The sequence below is a fragment of the Callithrix jacchus genome, chromosome 5, assembly GCF_049354715.1.
Source record: "Callithrix jacchus isolate 240 chromosome 5, calJac240_pri, whole genome shotgun sequence".
Taxonomy (NCBI): domain Eukaryota; kingdom Metazoa; phylum Chordata; class Mammalia; order Primates; family Cebidae; genus Callithrix; species Callithrix jacchus.
In genome coordinates this window covers 45,151,828-45,168,231 of record NC_133506.1, presented here as the reverse complement: position 1 = coordinate 45,168,231, position 16,404 = coordinate 45,151,828, and the positions used below count along the sequence as shown (strand labels likewise).

Genomic DNA, 16,404 nt, shown 5'->3' with positions numbered 1-16,404 from the left:
GTGGGGCTCTCATTATCCCCATCTGATGGATGGGGAAACTGAGGCTTGGGCAAAGGAGATTGTACCCACCCCACACTGGAAAGCAGGAGATCTGTGGAACCCAGGTCTGTCTGACCGAAACCCCAGCCAGGCTCACCTGCGCATCTCCATGCTTAGTGTCATGATAGACAACCAGGAAAGCTGACTACTATGGCTGACCACTACTACTGACCGCCACAGACGGCCACTCCAGCCAGCCACCATAGCTGACCACCTGCTGTTAAACACCTGCTGGGTCAGGCCTGCTTCCCACCACTCTACCCAGGCAGTCTCACACCATCGCAGGAAGGTTGCTTCTATGTTTCACCCCATTTAATTAATTGATTTGTTCATTCATTCACTTATTCACTCATTTAGACTGAGTGTTGCTCTGTTGCCCAGGCTTGAGTGCAGTGGCAAGATCTTGGCTCACTGCAGCCTCGATCTCCTGGGCTCAAGTGATTGTCTCACCTCAGCCTCCTGAGTAGCTGGGACTACAGGCATGCACCACCATGCCCAGCTAATTTTTGTATCTTTTGTAGAGACGGGGTTTCACCATGTTGTCCAGCTGGTCTCAAACTCCTGGACTCAAGCGATCTACCCACTTTGGCCTCCCAAAGTGCTGAAATTACAGGCGTGAGCCACTGCACCCGGCTCTCACCTTGTGTTAGAGATGAGGGAATTTAGGCTCTGAGAGGGAGCATGACACGGTCAAGGCCACTGTGGGAGGCAGGGCTAGACTTAGAATCAGGGTTGGGGACTGCAGAAGCCTCAGAAGGCTGCCTGCATGTCCCAGTGACCAAGCTGCCTGCGTTTCCTCCCCACCCCAGGGAAACCTGAGTCTCCTGAGAAGTTCTGGCCTTTCTATTGTCTCCACCCAAAGCTCCTTGGGAGTTGACAAGAGGGAGCTGCCTTGGGCCCTTCCCATGTGGCTGTCAATGGGCCTTTGTGTGTCCAGCCTGCCCGGCTCCTGTCCACACCACATGGCTTTCCGATGACTTGGGGCACTCTTCCAGCAGCTGTGTGTAGCCTGGGGACTCATCACCCACTAGGCAGGACACTCTAAGTGCTCTATAGCAGGGACTTGAGCAGCCCCTAGGCCTTTGCGCTGCCTGTTCCCTCTGCCAGGAAAGACCTTTCTTCAATTTCCGCCATGATCAGCAGCATCTGTCCTTCAAGGCACAACTCAAATGCCACCACTTCAAAGAGGTGCCCATCTGGCTCACTAGAAGGTGCACTCCAAGAGGGCAGGGTTTGTGGGCTGGGTAGGGGAGACAGACAATAAAGAAGCTAACATTAGGCTGGGCGCAGTGGCATAATCCCAGCACTTGGGGAGGCTGAGGCGGGCCGATCCCTTGAACCCAGGAGTTTGAGACTAGCCTGGGCAACATAGTGAGATCCTGTCTCCACTAAAAAAACAAAAAAATTTAGCTGGGTGTGGTGGTGCACACCTGTGGTCCCAGCTACTTGGAGGTGGAAGGATCACTTGAACCCAGGAGATTGAGGCTATAGTGAGCCAAGATTGTGCAACTGCATTGCAGCGTGGGTAACAGAGCAAGACCTTGTCTCCAAAACAAAACAAAACAAAAATCCAAAATGTAATAAATTAACATTTCAGCAAGATCCTTTCAGGTCATTGAGTGGAGTGTGTCTAGACGGTCTTTCTGGAGGTGGTGACATCTGAACAGAAACCTGGATGAAAAGGAGAAATCATACTGATATCTGGGGGAAAGGGGGTTCCAGCCATAGGATCAGCATGTGCAAAGGTCCTGAGGCAGGAGTATGAGGAGCCATGAGGGGCTGGTGTGTCTGCACAGGGTGAGTGAGGGCAAGAGTGGGGAGAGAAGAGGTCTGATAGGGACAGGACAGGGACAGACCAGGTAGGGCCTTACAGGTCCTGTGGAGAACTTTGGCTTTCACTCTGGGTAAGGAGAGCTCCAAGGCACAGCATCATCTGATGTAGGTTGAACTATATCGAGGCAAAATGGGAAGCCCCAAATGTATTTGTCCAAGCGGATGGAGCCACCACTGTGTTCCAGGTACACTCCTGGCTCCGCAGATTCAGCAGCAAACAATTTAGACTGAAGTCTCTGGCCTCGCGAAGCTCACATTCTCAAGTTGGGAGCCTGATGATCAACCAGAGAAATGAGTAAAATAATTAGTGTATCAGCCATGATATGGAGAAAACGTAAGCTGGGAAACGTCGGGGTTCAGGTGTGCTTGGCACAGGCAGTGTTCATGCGGCAGGTGCTATTCGCCCAGCCTGTGACCCCCTGGAGGGAGCAGTGGTCTTGCCCTGGCTTGGTCTCAGACCCCATCTTGGCACCTGGCTCCAAAATGGACTCCTACCTCATTATCCATATGGGGAAACTGAGGCTCAGGGAGCTCTTGCGACTTGCCCAAGGACACACAGCTAATAAACGGCAAACCTGGAGGCACCAGGGCTCCCCTCCCCCGTGGGGTAGATGCACTTGGTTCTGGTGCTCTACTGTCCCGCGTGGCTGCCTTACGCGGTCATCTTGGGCCAACTTTGTCTGGGCGCATGACTCCTGCTGGTGCACGTCACTTGGGACAGGCGACAAGCCACCCCTGTGAACCCCTGTGGAGCCCAGGTGCAGGCACACTGTAGGCACTGACACACAGTAGGCGCTGGCACAGTAGGCGCAGGCACACTGTAGGCGCTGGCACACAGTAGGCGCTGGAACACAGTAGGCACTGGCACACAGTAGGCGCTAGCATACAGTAGGCGCAGAGCACACAGTAGGCGCGGAAACACAGTATGCGCGGGCAGACAGTAGGCACTGGAACACAGTAGGCACGGGCCCACAGTAGGCACGGCCACACTGTAGGCGCGGGCACACTGTAGGCACGGGCACACTGTAGGCACGGGCACACTGTAGGCGCGGGCACACAGTAGGCGCTGGAACACAGTAGGCACGGACACACAGTAGGCGCTGGAACACAGGTGCGGGTACGCAGTAGGCACGGGCACACTGTAGGCGCGGGTACACAGTAGGCGCTGGCACACTGTAGGCGCGGGCACACAGTAGGCGCTGGTACACTAGGTGCGGGCACAGTAGGCGCTGGAATACAGTAGGCGCGGGCACACAGTAGGCGCTGGAATACAGTAGGCGCGGGCACACAGGCGCTGGTACACTAGGTGCGGGCACAGTAGGCGCTGGAATACAGTAGGCGCGGGCACACAGTAGGCGCTGGAATACAGTAGGCGCGGGCACACAGTAGGCGCTGGAATACAGTAGGCGCTGGCACACAACACATAGGAGCTCAGTAAATGAATGTGGTTCAGCAGGCCATGGCTCCGACTGCCGTGGGGGCGATTTTCCCCTCCAGGGGGCGCCTGGCAATGTCTGGAGACAGTTTAGCTGTCACACGGCGCGGGTGGGGAAGGAAGGCGGCAACAAACTTCGAGTGAGCAGTGAGCGGAGGCCAAGGGTGCGGCCAAGCCTCCTGTCCCGCGCAGGGCAGCTCGTCCTGAGAATGACCAGGTCCCTGCGAGTCCCAGGGCTGGGGCGCCCCCTGGCGGCTGTACGGGGCATCGCAGCAGTCGCGAGGAGCATGGGTTTGGGAAAGGTCGTTCCTGTAGCACCCACGTGATGATGACACGCGAGCGTGTGCCACTCAACACGAGGGAAAACCCAAAATCCACGTCCACACTGCCGGGCAACTCAGGGTGAATGCATCTGCAACCTAGTCCTTATCTCCCGCAGAAGCCTGCCCTGCCCACAGCCTGCCTGGCCTTAAGGCCAGCCAGCTCAACCCTCCCCAGAGGCTGTCCGTCACCCCCATGTCCCATCCACCAGCTAATCCTGTCGGTTCCACCTTCAGGATACATCCAGACTCTGTCTCCCCATTCCACGGCCCCACCAAGCCCAGCCGGTGTCCTGTGTGCAGTCACCTCCACCCTGGGTCCTAACAGTCCGGCCTCCTTGTGGAGTGCTCCTGTAAAAGCCGAAGTCAGGCCACGCTCCACCTCTGCTCAGAACACTCCATGGCTCCCACCTCACTCCCAGTGAGAGCCAAGGTCCCTAAATGGCCCTCAAGGCCTCACCCCATGATTTAAAATTGAAACACAATCCAGCCAGCCCCACCCTCTCATTCTTCTGTGCCTTTTTTTTTTTTTTTTTTTTTTTTTGAGACAGGATCTCACTCTGTCACCCAGGCTGGAGTGCAGTGGTGTGATCTCCGCTCACTGAAACCTCCACCTCCCCGGCTCAAGCGATTCTCATGCCTCAACCTCTGGAGTGGCTGAGATTACAGGTGCATACCACCACGCCCAGCTAGTTTTTGTATTTTTAGTAGAGATGGGGTTCCACCATGTTGGCCAGGCTAGTCTCAAATTCCTGACCTCAAGTGATTTGCCTGCCTCAGCCACCCAAAGTGCTGGGATTACAGGCGTGAGCCACCGTGCCCAGCCTTTTTGAGACAGGGTCTTGCTCTGTCACCCAGGCTGGAGTTCAGTGACACAATCATGGCTCACTGCAGCCTCAAACTCCTAGGCTCAAGCAATCCTCCCATTTCAGTCTCCTAAGTAGGTGGGACTACAGGCGTGAGCCACTATGCCTGGCTAATTTTTTGTATTTTTAGTGGAGATAGGGTCTTGCTATGTTGCCCAGGCTGGTCTCAAACTCCTGGGATTAGGTGATCCTCCTACCTCAGCCTCCCAAAGTGCTGGGATTACAGGTGTAAGCCACTGTGCACAGCCTATACTCTTATTTTTATGTTCAGCAAGAATCACCAAGTGCCATTTTACTTATTTGTCTTGCTTATTGCCCATCTCCACCATGTGAGCAGCTGCTGGGGGCAGGGATGGGCTGTCTTTCTGGTCACTGGCATCTCTCCAGCACTCAGCACTGCATCTGGCACTCAGTAGGTGTTCAATGAATATTTGTTGGATGAATGGATGGGTGGGTGGATGGATGGACGGGTGGATGGACAGACGGATGGATGGATGGTTGGATGGATGGATGGTTGAATGGATGGTTAGATGGTTAGATGAATGGATGGGTGGATGGATGGATCTGTCAATAGCAGCAGAGCAATTAAAGAGAACAAATCCCAGCCTCACACTAGAACTTTGTGGGTTCTGGTTCCACCTCCACCACCTACAAGCTGTGCAACCTTGGATGGGCTAGATGACCTCTCTGGGCCTCAGCTTGCTAACAGAAATAAAAAGAGCACCCATATTGTGTTCTGACAGCATTAAATACCTTAATCCTGGCCGGGCATGGTGTCTCAAGCCTGTAATCCCAGCACTTTGGGAGGCCAAGGTGGGTGGATCATGAGGTCAAGAGATCGAGACCATCGGGGTCAACATGGTGAAACCCCGCCTCTACTAAAAATACAAAAAATTAGCTGGGCATGGTGGCACGTGCCTGTAATCCCAGCTGCTCAGGAGGCTGAGGCAGGAGAATTGCCTGAACCCATGAGGCGGAGGTTGTAGTGAGCCGAGATCGCTCCATTGCACTCCACCTTGGGTAACAAGAGTGAAACTCCGTCTCAGAAAAAAACAAACAAACAAAAAAACCTTAATCTATGTAAACCCTCAGCTAAGTCTGGGCTCAGGCACACAGTAGGTGCTTAGTAAACATATGCAGATGAACAGGGGCCAGGGCAGTGATTCTGACTGCTCTGTGGTAAGCAGTAGGTGCTGCATAGGGACAAGTGTCTTACTTTAGTCCCTGTTCCCAGCCTTTCTCCTCCTCTGCTCTCCACCCCCAAACCCCTGAAGGGTAGGGGTCATGTCTCAGTCATCCTCAGTCCTTTGCACATAGCAGGTGCTCATTACGTGCTGGCGTTGAGGGGAGGACACTGATGTTTGAGGAATGCCTTCTGTTTGCCCTGCAAACTGAGAGGCAGATTCTCCTACCCCACCATAATTACAGGTGAAACCGAGGCTCCGGAGAGCAGAGGGAGGGATGTCGTTTTGCAGAGCGACCAGCAGGGGGCGAGCGGGACTGCTCTGTGGCTCTGCAGATTCAGCAGCAAGCAACTTAGATACATTCAATTACTGGGCGCCAACAGCTGGAGGTGCGCTGCTCTCAGAGTGAATGCTGCCTTACATTTTGCACTGTAGGCACCTGGCTTCTCTCACCTTAGTACCAGCCCTGGTCGGAAGGGCCCTGTCATACCAGGACACGCCTTTCTTCTGCCTTGCACCGAGCCTTTTATGCTCTCCCAGGCGCTGTGCTAAAGGCTTCCCACGTGTATTAGCGCATGTGGTCTTCATGACAACAGATGTGCTGCAGGTCCTGTTACTGCCCCCTTTCTGCAGAGGTGGTAACTAAGTCCAGGGGAGGTCACCAGCCAAATGAAATGCTGTTTCACCATTTCATGCTGGGGGCAGGAAGGTAGATCTCACGCCTTCAGATCTCATGCCACAACTGTGTTAAACGTGTGTGGTCTCGTCTGCAGAGGGGTGCATGTACCTGCATGAAAGAAGGGAAGCAGACATTTATGACCAAGAAGGTGGCCTGTGGCGAAGCATAAGAATTTGTCTAAGTTATTACATCCATGGCCTCTCCATGTCAGAGAAGCGGGGTACTGGGGGAGCCCAGAAGGGGAGAACTTGGTCCAGCCTCAGGGGATGCACCTGCGGCAGAGGGAGAAGCCCACCTGATGTTTTGGGGAGGAATCATAGCTACCAGATGGAAGCAGGAGGACATTTCAGGCTGGAGGAAAAAAGCGTCCAAAGGCCCTGGGGCTGTTCAGGGAACCCCAGTAGCTGAGTCTGACTAAAGTGGAGTGAAAGGGAGAAGGGAGGCAGGATGAGGCAGACATATGGTGGGGCTTGACTCACTGAGACTTGGCAGAGCAGGGCATGCAGGACACTGTGAAGTCCCGGAAAATGGTCTTCTACCTCCTGCGGGAACTTCAAAGGGCTATGAATGTTTCCCTCTTCCAGATGGGCAAGCTCAGAGAGGTGGGACAACTTGCCCAGGTGGCCTGTACATGGCAGGTTGGGATTTAAACCTACTCTGGGAACCTCTGCACTTTGCTGCTTTTTGAGAAAACACCATGAACTCAGAACAAGTCCATGAATTCTGACTGACTGAATGAATGTATATGTGGGTGGATGAATGGATGGATGGATGGGTGGATGAATGGATGGATGCATGAATGAATGGATCGATGGGTGGGTAGATGGATGGACGGATGGATTGATGGACGGATGGATGGATGGACAGATGGATGAATGGACAGATGGGTGAATGAATGGATGGACGGACAGACGGATGGATGTATGGGTGGATGGATGGATGGATAGATGGTTGGATGGATGGATGGATGGATGGATGGATGGATAGATGTGTGGATGGATGGATAGATGAGTGGATGGATGGGTAGATGGATGGATGGGTGGATAGATGGATGGATGGATGGATGGATGGATGGATGGATAGATGGATGGATGGATGGATGGATGGGTAGAGGGATGGATGGGTGGATGGATGGATCTGCCAATAGCAGCATAGTGGATAAAGAGCACAAATCCCAACCTCACGTTAGAACTTTGTGGGTCTGGTTCCACCTCCACCACCTACAAGCTGTGCAACCTTGGATGGGCTAGGTGATATCTCTGGGCCTCAGCTTCCTAACAGGAATAAAAGTAGCATACATCTTGTTCTGAAAGCCTTAAATGCAACTCATGTGCCTGGCACTGGGCTATTTTCTCAGCATTGTTTTATTGAATTCTCAGAAATCACAGTAGGAATGAGGTGTTACCATTTTCTTTTCTTTTACAGATAAAGCACAGAGCTCAGAGAAGGCAAGCGACTTACCTAAAATCACAGAGTCAGAGCCAGAATGGAAGCCCAGGCCCTCTGATCTGGAGTCTGCCCTCTTCACCGTGGCTCCTGAGTCTACCAAACTCCGGGCAGCTTTGGATTTTGTGCCATCTGTGTTTTGTCTTCCTTAAAATATCTTTTAGGTGGACTTTCTGCCCACGTTTTTCCTTAACTAAACCTGTTTCTGCACAGAGGAAACTTTATATCATTAGCAGACATGGAAAACTTGTATCATTTATCATGAAAACAATTATGAAAATAAGGCTGGGGACCAGGTGCAGTGGTTCACCCCTGTAATCCCAGCACTTTGGGAGGCCAAGGCCGGTGAATCACAAGGTCAGGAGTTTGAGACCAGCCCGGCCAACATAGTGAAACCCCATCTCTACTAAAAATACAAAAGTTATCTGGGCATGGTGGTATAGGCCTGTAGTCTCAGCTACTCAGGAGGCTGAGGCAGAAGAATTACTTGAACCCAGGAGGCAGAGGTTGTGGTGAGCCGAGATCGCACCACTGCACTCCAGCCTGGGCAACAAAGTGAGACTCTGTCTCAAAAAAAAAAAAAAAAAAAAAAGGAAAAGAAAAGAAAGGCTGGGCAAGGTGGCTTATTCCTCTAATCCCAGCACTTTAGGAGGTCGAGGCAGGCAGATCACCTGAGGTCAGGAGTTCAAGACTGCCTGGCCAACATGATGAAACCCTGTCTCTACAAAAAATGCAAAAATTAGCCAGGCATGGTGGCACACACCTGTAGTCCCAGCTACTCGGGAGGCTTCGGCAGGAGAATCACCAGGAGGCAGAGGTTACAGGTTGAGCTGAGATAGCACCACTGCACTCAAGCCTGGGAGGCAGAATGAGACTGTCTCAAAAACAAAATTATGAAAATAAGCACAAGAAATGCGAAAAATATCATGATATTCTTGCCAGATGCTCTTGCTTGTGCAGTCTGGAGTCGAGGGCCTGTGAGAATTTTGTTAGAAAGAAGAGAATTAGCAAAGTGATGGGGAGATGTTAGCGGCAGGATTATTTTTTTTGTTGTTGAAGTGCTCAGAGCAGCGGTAAGAGAATCCCCGTAGGAAGAACTTCTGCTCTGTGACTCCATGCCTGGTGGGACCTAGAATAACCCACAGACCTCAAGGGTGGCAGCAGCTGGGGAGGCCTCTCAGCCCCGGGCCTGATTCTTCTTCTCAGCTGGCCTGGTGCTGTCCCACGCCCTGCATCAGAGTCCTTGTCCGTGTTCTCCAGATGGGCAGGGGGATCCTGGAGGCAGAGCCATGCCCTCACCCTCTGCTCTTCACTGGCAGAGGCCCCTAAAGGCATGGTACACAGCTGGTGCTCAGCCAGGGCTCCAGAGCCAGGGCTGCAGAGATTCAGCGTTTGGTGGCTGGTTTTATTTTTTGTTTTGTTTTTAACAGAAAAATGTTCCCTGCACCACCAATTTTCCTCCTTCAGCCTCCCGAGTAGCTGGGATTACAGGCACGCGCCACCATGCCCAACCAATTTTTTGTATTTTTAGTAGAGACGGGGTTTCACCTTGTTGACCAGGATGGTCTCGATCTCCTTTTTTTTTTTTTGAGACGGAGTTTTGCTGTTGTTACCCAGACTGGAGTGCAATGGCACGATCTCGGCTCACCGCAACCTCCGCCTTCTGGGTGCAAGCAATTCTCCTGCCTCACCCTCCGGAGTAGCTGGGATTACAAGCACGCACCACCAAGCCCAGCTAATTTTTGTATTTTTAGTAGAGACCCGGTTTCACCTCGTTGACCAGGATGGTCTCGATCTCTTAGCCTCGTGATCCACCCGCCTCGGCCTCTGAAAGTGCTGGGATTACAGGCGTGAGCCACTGCGCCCGGCCCTGTCCTTTCCTGAAAATCCTACTGCGGGAAAACGAAGCCCTTCTCCGGCTGCCTGCCCTCCGGGAGAAGCTGCGCCCCCGCAGGCTACAGGGCTCCGGGCTCCTGCCGACGCCCATTCCCGGCGCGCACCCGGAAATCCCGAGCTCCGGCCCCGCCTTAGTCGCCCCCTCCATCGCCCCGCCCCGCTCCACCGCGCCTGCGTAATGGGCCGTCGGCGCCAGGCGCTGGGCGGCTGTTGCAGTTGGTCTGGCGTAGTGCGCGGCTCCTCTGACTGTTAGGGAGCCGGCGGCCAACGCGGCGAGGGAGCGGGGACGGGGAGGCGCTTTCTGGCTCCGGCTGGGGCCGGCGAGAGCGCGAACGAGCGACGGTGGAAACCGCGGGCCTGTGGACGGCGGCATCAGCGGCTAGCAGGTAAGGTCCGCGCGGGGCGAGCGTGGGTCGTGCAGGCCCGTGAGGGGGTGCGGCGACCTGGCCGGGGGCGCAGGTGAGCGCGGCCCGCCGGAGCATTGTCCTTCGGGCGGCGCCCACACCGCGCCCCGTGCCGGCCCGGCCGCGGCGGAGACCCGGGCCGGCACGCGTTCCTTGTTCGCCGGCCCGTACTCCTCCGTCACCCCATCTCCGCCGCCCCGCGCCAACATGGTCGCCACCGTCCTGTCCCCACTTCCTGGCCGCTGCCGGCCCCTTAGCGCGCGCTTTGTTTGAAGCAGAGCTGGGAGGCCCACGGGCGGGGCGGTGGCGCTGCGCAGTTGAGCGCGGGGAGGGGGCGCTGCGCCAGAATGCGGGCGGGGAGGGAGAGAGTTGCCTAATCCCGGGGCGAGGGGAGGGGCGGGTTGGGTCACCCCGGGAACGCGGGCCTGCCCTCGGGCCACCCTTCCTGAGCCCGGGGATGGCCGTGGTTCTTGCAAGCTCTGGGTTGCCGGAACGCCCACCGGCCGGTCCTCGAGCCGGTGCAGCCCCCTTCCTGATGCGTGCAGCGAAACGTGCGTGCTCTAGAGAGAGCCACGCACTTTTCTTTTCCTTAGTAAGTGACATTGGATGTATTTGTCTAGGAATGTATGTGTTGACATTTTTTTTTTTTTTTTTTGAGACGGAGTTTCGCTCTTGTTACCCAGGCTGGAGTGCAATGGCGCGATCTCGGCTCACCGCAACCTCCGCCTCCTGGGTTCAGGCAATTCTCCTGCCTCAGCCTCCCGAGTAGCTGGGATTACCGGCGTGCGCCACCGTGCCCAGCTAACTTTTTGTATTTTTAGTACAGGGTTTCACCATGTTGACCAGGATGGTCTCGATCTCTTGACCTCGTGATCCACCCGCCATGGCCTCCCAAAATGCTGGGATTGCAGACGTGAGCCACCGCGCCGGGCCGAATGTGTTGAAATTTGCAATGTGGGACTGACTGCGCATCCCCTCTGGTTTGGCTTTCTCCAGCATCTTACGGCATTGATAGTGCGTTCTCAATTTTACAAAGGTTTCTTTTGAGTAATGGCTTCAGTAATGTCAACCCATACACATGTCAAAGTTTGTTTATGCAATTGTTTTTACATTTTTCTTTTTATTTGTAATTTTTGAATTAGATTTTGTGTTTTTGGAGAGATTTTCCGTACGTTGTGGAAGTGTTTTTTATCTTGGTAAATATGGATTATCACGTTCATCAGAAACCAATACCAGGAACATTTAAATGTTTTAAAGGCTTTCACTCTCCAGTGACTTGTGCGAAAGACGACTTTCATACTAAAACGGGAATACCTTTTTTTAATTGGAATTTTCTGGAAGGAATTCTGTGCAATCTGAAAAGATTGATGGAGGGTACAGTCATTGCTTTCTACATCGCTTTTGTTAAGCAGTGAAAATTAGACACACTTGGAGATTTCTACCTGGGCATACTGAGTTTTTGAACACCCTTGAAGTGAAATTTTGGAAAGGGCAGGTGAAATGAGGCTTCTTCCAACCTCCCTCCCCCGCCCCCACCTCAGCTTGGTTAACAGGCAAACACCAAAATATTGTTAATAGCTGGTAATTTACAGAACGTTGGTATCAGATTTGATAATTATATATTACAGTTGTATGATATGTGTATGTCAGAGTTACAGGTAGTAGGTCGTAGAGTCTTATGAAAAATACAATTCTTTTATAATCTTATGAGTAGCGAAATGGTATCTGTTACAATGGTTATGAATTGTCAAGGCAATAGGGCCGGTATATGTCTTTAGTCATGTTTTTATGCCTGAAATCCAGGAAACAGTGTAAATGGATGTTTCCTGAAACCGCCATTGCAATGCCATATGTTTGTTGGTCATTGGTGTCCTTACAGTATACCTCAGATAATGGTGTGTCTCCCTTACTTGTGAACTGAGGGGTCTTGATATTGCTGCGGCTTGTCTGTGCCCCTTTGCATTTTGTGGGTAGTGTCTCACATTTGGATATCTTTTTTTTTTTTTTTTTTTTAAAGACGGAGTTTCGCTGTTGTTACCCAGACTGGAGTGCAATGGCACAATCTCGGCTCACCGCACCCTCTGTCTTCTGGGTTCAGGCAATTCTCCTGCCTCAGCCTCCCGATTAGCTGGAACTACAGGCACTCACCACCATGCCCAGCTAATTTTTGTATTTTTAGTAGAGACGGGGTTTCACCTTGTTGACCAGGTTGGTCTCAATTTCTTGACCGTGATCCACCCTCCTCGCAGAGTTATTAATTTGGTTTTAACTGGAAGAAATGTAGGTGGTTTTCCCTTCCCAGTGACTTACCTCATTGCACGTAGTTACAGCGTGAATGGCTGCACTCCTTAATTGCTCGCATCTTTTTTCTGGTGTGTTAGATACACAGTCTTTTGGTTTATCATTTAAAATAATATTTGCTGACAAAGCATTTAAATGTTAACACTGTATTTGTTTATATTTATTGGATGCCTAATTAAATGTGTTGTCTTTCCCTTTTCCTGAATAAAAAGAAATTGCAAGAAGAGAATCAACTATTTTGTGCAAGTATTTTGTTCAGGTTAGAAGACATGGTATTGTGAAAACTGGAAAAATGGTAGTCCCTGGAGTTAGACCTGGAGTCTGAATGTATATCTACAATACTAGAAAAGAGATGCTTTGAAGAATGGCCTTCCAAGTCAGAAGCATCTGGGTTGAAATTGAGCTCCACTCCGTACTGGGCCAAAGCCACGTAACTGATTCATCGTGCAGCCTTTTTTTTTTTTTTTTTTTTTTTTTAATTTTTTTTAATGTTACTTGAATATGTCAGTTTTATTATCTCGGTATACAGTCGTTTGTTACTGAAAATTGCAAAAATAGCACATTGAAAGTCCTTTTATTGGAGTTCAAACTTTTGGAAAACAAGAAATTTTAATTATACTGTAGCCAAACTACCCAGTGTTTTCTTTACATTCTTGCCCCGCAAGTGGGTTTACTCGACTCTTGATGTTGGCCTGCATCTCACGGGCTTCAGGCTTCTGACACACATGGGAATCTTAGAACCTACTGGCTCTTTGGGTCACGTCAGAGAGGAGAGCTAAAGTATGTTGAAGTTAACCACATTCAAGCTACATAGGTCTCTTATAAATTACTGGTATCACGGTAGAAAGGAAAAGGTAACAAAAGACATCACAGAACCCCTTATCAAGATTATTGGTATACAGGCTGTCCTAGCATAGCGTAGCATTCTCAACCTAGTACATACAATTACCAGCAAGAAAAGTACAAGAATAATAGTCAGTGGTTGAATTGGCTTGGTGTCATGATTCCCTGTCGTAGAGGTCTCAGGCTATGATCCACACAGAAACTGCAGCCACCTTTGAATGGTTCTCTTCTTGATGCGTTTTGAACTCCCATTAGGCCAGTGTCTACTAGTTCTTTTTCAGGCCAAGGAAATCTGTTGAGTAACAGGTATCTCAATTTTACCCTATTTTCTTTGTGCATAGATAGCAGTGTTCTTACTTGGCCTACTCCTAAGGCAAGCCATCTCTGATGTCCTGGAAGATTCTCTTCTATCCAGTGGTTGGAATGAATCTTCTGGTAGAAGGCAAGGCGGGAATTTGGTACACGGGTTGAAAGTCGTGTTCCTAAGGTTCTTTATTGACATCTCTGAGCAGAAGAGAGGCCCCGGAGTCGTCCTGGAAATTTTCTTAAGTGAGCATTTGTGAAGACTCTGAGGTCAAGGTTGGGTTAAACTTTTGCGGTGGGTCCATCACATTTTTAAAATGTGAGGTTAGTTGAATACCAGAAGTGTAGTCAAGGAATAAGAGGGCCCAGGGCTTACTGTATTACAGGGAAAATGTAACATTTTGTAAGAGAAGCAAATTGTGTAACTGTATGTTCTCACTTATGTTGAGATGTTATATATCTGCTTTAAGTGTTTGCATAGAAATACATTGCTAAATTCCTAGCAGTCTTTTCCTTTTATTAATGCATACTATTTTACATCTTTGTGGGATACATATGATGAATACTTGTTTTTGTTTTTTTGTTTGTTCGTTTGTTTTTTGATATGGAATTTTGCTCTTGTTTCCCAGGCTGGAGTGTAATGACACGATCTCAGCTCACTGCAACCTCCACTTTCCGGAATGAAGCCCTCTCCTGCTTCAGCCTCCCGAGTAACTGGGATTACAGGCATGTGCCACCACACCTAGCTAATATTTTGTATTTTTAGTAGAGATTTTATTTCACCATGATGGCCAGACTGGTCTTGACCTCCTGACCTCAGGTGATCCACCCCTCTCGGCCTCCCAAAGAGCTGGGATTATAGGCGTGAGGCACTATGCCTGGCCTCATATGAATACTTGTTACATGCATAGAATGTGTGTAATGATCAAGTCGGGGTACCTGGAGTATTCATCACCTTTAGTATTTATCTTTTTTTTTTTTTTTTTTGGCAGAGTATTGCTCTGTTTTTCAGGCTGAAGTGCAGTGGTGCAATCTCGGCTTGCTGTAACCTCTGCCTCCCTAGTTCAAGCAGTTGTCCCACCTCAGCTTTTGGAGTAAGCTGGGATTGAGGCATGCACCACTACCCTGGGCTAAATTTTGTATTTTTAGTAGAGACAGGGTTTCACCATGTTGGCCAGGCTGGTCTGGAACCCTGACCTCAGGTGATCCGCCTGCCTCAGCCTCCCAAAGTGCTGGGATTACAGGCGTGAACTATCGTGCCTGGCCAAGATTTATCATCTCCGTGCACTGGTAACATTTCTAGCCTTCTCTTTCAGCTACTTTGAAATATAGAATATGTATTTGCTATCATATGGTAAATACTTCGCGCCCTTGCACTCCAGCCTAACTGTGGTGACTGTACTCTGCTATAGAACATTAAAATTTACTGTTTCTAACTGAACATTTGTACCCATTAACCAACCTCTCTTCCTCCCTCCCCCCATCCCTTCCCAGCCTCTGATACCTGTCATTGTATTCTCTTGTTTTCAGAAGGTCAACTTTTTTTTTTTTTTTTAAAGTTAGGGTTTCCCCATGCTGGCCAGGCTGGTCTTGAACTCCTGACCTCAGGTGATCCACCCACCTCGGCCTCTCAAAGTGCTAGGATTACAGGCGTGAGCCACGGCGCCCAGCCAAGGTCAACTTTTTTTTTGTTGTCGTCATTGTTTTTAACTCCCACAAGTCTGTGAGAATGTGTGATGTTTTTCTTTCTATTTCTGGCCTGGCTTATTTCACTTAACGTAATTACCTCCACCTTCATCCATGTTGCTGCAAACAAGGCGCTTTCGTGTTTTTTTCTGGCTGAAGAGCATTCCATATATATATTTGCCATATTTTCCTTGTCTGCTCATTGGTGGGTACTTGGGTTGCTTCCATATCTTTGCTGTTGTCAATAGTGCTGTGATAAACACGTGAGTGCACACTGATTTGATATTCTAGTTTCTTTTATGTTGGTTAAATAGCCAGTGGTGGGATTGCTGGATCCTGTAGTAGTTTTGTTTTTAGTGTTTTGAGAAATCTCCATACTGGTTTTCATCACGACGTTACTGATTTCCAGTCCCACCTCAGTGTGTAAGAGTTCCCTTTTCTCTGCATCATGTCAGCATCTGCTGTTTGTATTTTTGAGAATAGATACCCTAACTGTGGTAAGGTGGGAGGTATCTCGTAGTTTTGATTTGCACTTACCTGGTGAATACCAATGTGAGCATTTTTTTATATATCAGTTGGCTATTTGTATGTTTTTGATGTCCTTCGCCTATTTTTTAGTGGGATTATTTGTTGTTTTTAATTGGTGGTTATTTGAGCTAGTTACGTGTTCTGGATTTTAGTCCTTCATCATGAATAGTTTGCACACATCATTTCCCATTCAGCATGTTGTCTCTTTGTTCTGTTTGTTTCCCTTGCCGTGCAGAAGTTGATTGAAGGAGATGTATTGAGCACGGTTGCTCACGCCTGTAATCCCAGTGTTTTGGGAGGCTGAGGCGGGTGGATTGCCCGAGATCGGGAGTTGTGAGACCAGCCTGGCTAATGTAGTGAAACCCCATGTTTACAAATAACAGAGGAAAATTAGATGGGTGGGATGGTGGCCATCTCCCGGGTTCAAGCAGTTCTCCTGCCTCCCAAGTAGCTGCAACTACAGGAGCATGCCACTATGCCTGGATAATTATGTTTTTCTTTTTTTTTTTTTTGGTAGGAATTTTGCTCTTGCTGCCCACTCAGGCTGGAGGGCAGTGGCGCCATCTTGGCTCGCTACAACCGCTGCCTCCCGGCTTCAAGTGATTATGCTGCCTCAGCCTCTGGAGCATCTGGGATTAGCC

General features: G+C 50.2%; 2 protein-coding genes across 12 annotated transcripts in view; one reads left to right on the top strand and one right to left on the bottom strand.

The window, feature by feature from the left end:
- Positions 1 to 336: 336 nt before the first annotated feature.
- Positions 337 to 10,705, bottom strand: LOC128932059 (uncharacterized). The gene is made up of 3 exons (XM_078375404.1): positions 7,818 to 10,705; positions 6,131 to 6,464; positions 337 to 2,144 (listed from the first exon to the last, which is right to left on the bottom strand). The coding sequence occupies exon 1, from the start codon at positions 10,703 to 10,705 to the stop codon at positions 9,830 to 9,832; it is 876 nt and encodes a 291-aa protein (XP_078231530.1). The 3' UTR covers positions 337 to 2,144; positions 6,131 to 6,464; positions 7,818 to 9,829.
- LOC144582497 (isoleucine--tRNA ligase, cytoplasmic-like) overlaps positions 9,874 to 16,404 on the top strand; it is a 30,332-nt gene continuing 23,801 nt past the window's right edge. For all 11 annotated transcript variants that reach the window (XM_078371984.1, XM_078371983.1, XM_078371981.1 and 8 more), the window contains exons 1-2: positions 9,874 to 10,084; positions 10,924 to 11,116. The gene's annotated coding sequence lies outside the window, so the exon portion shown is untranslated. The remainder of the gene's footprint in view (positions 10,085 to 10,923; positions 11,117 to 16,404) is intronic.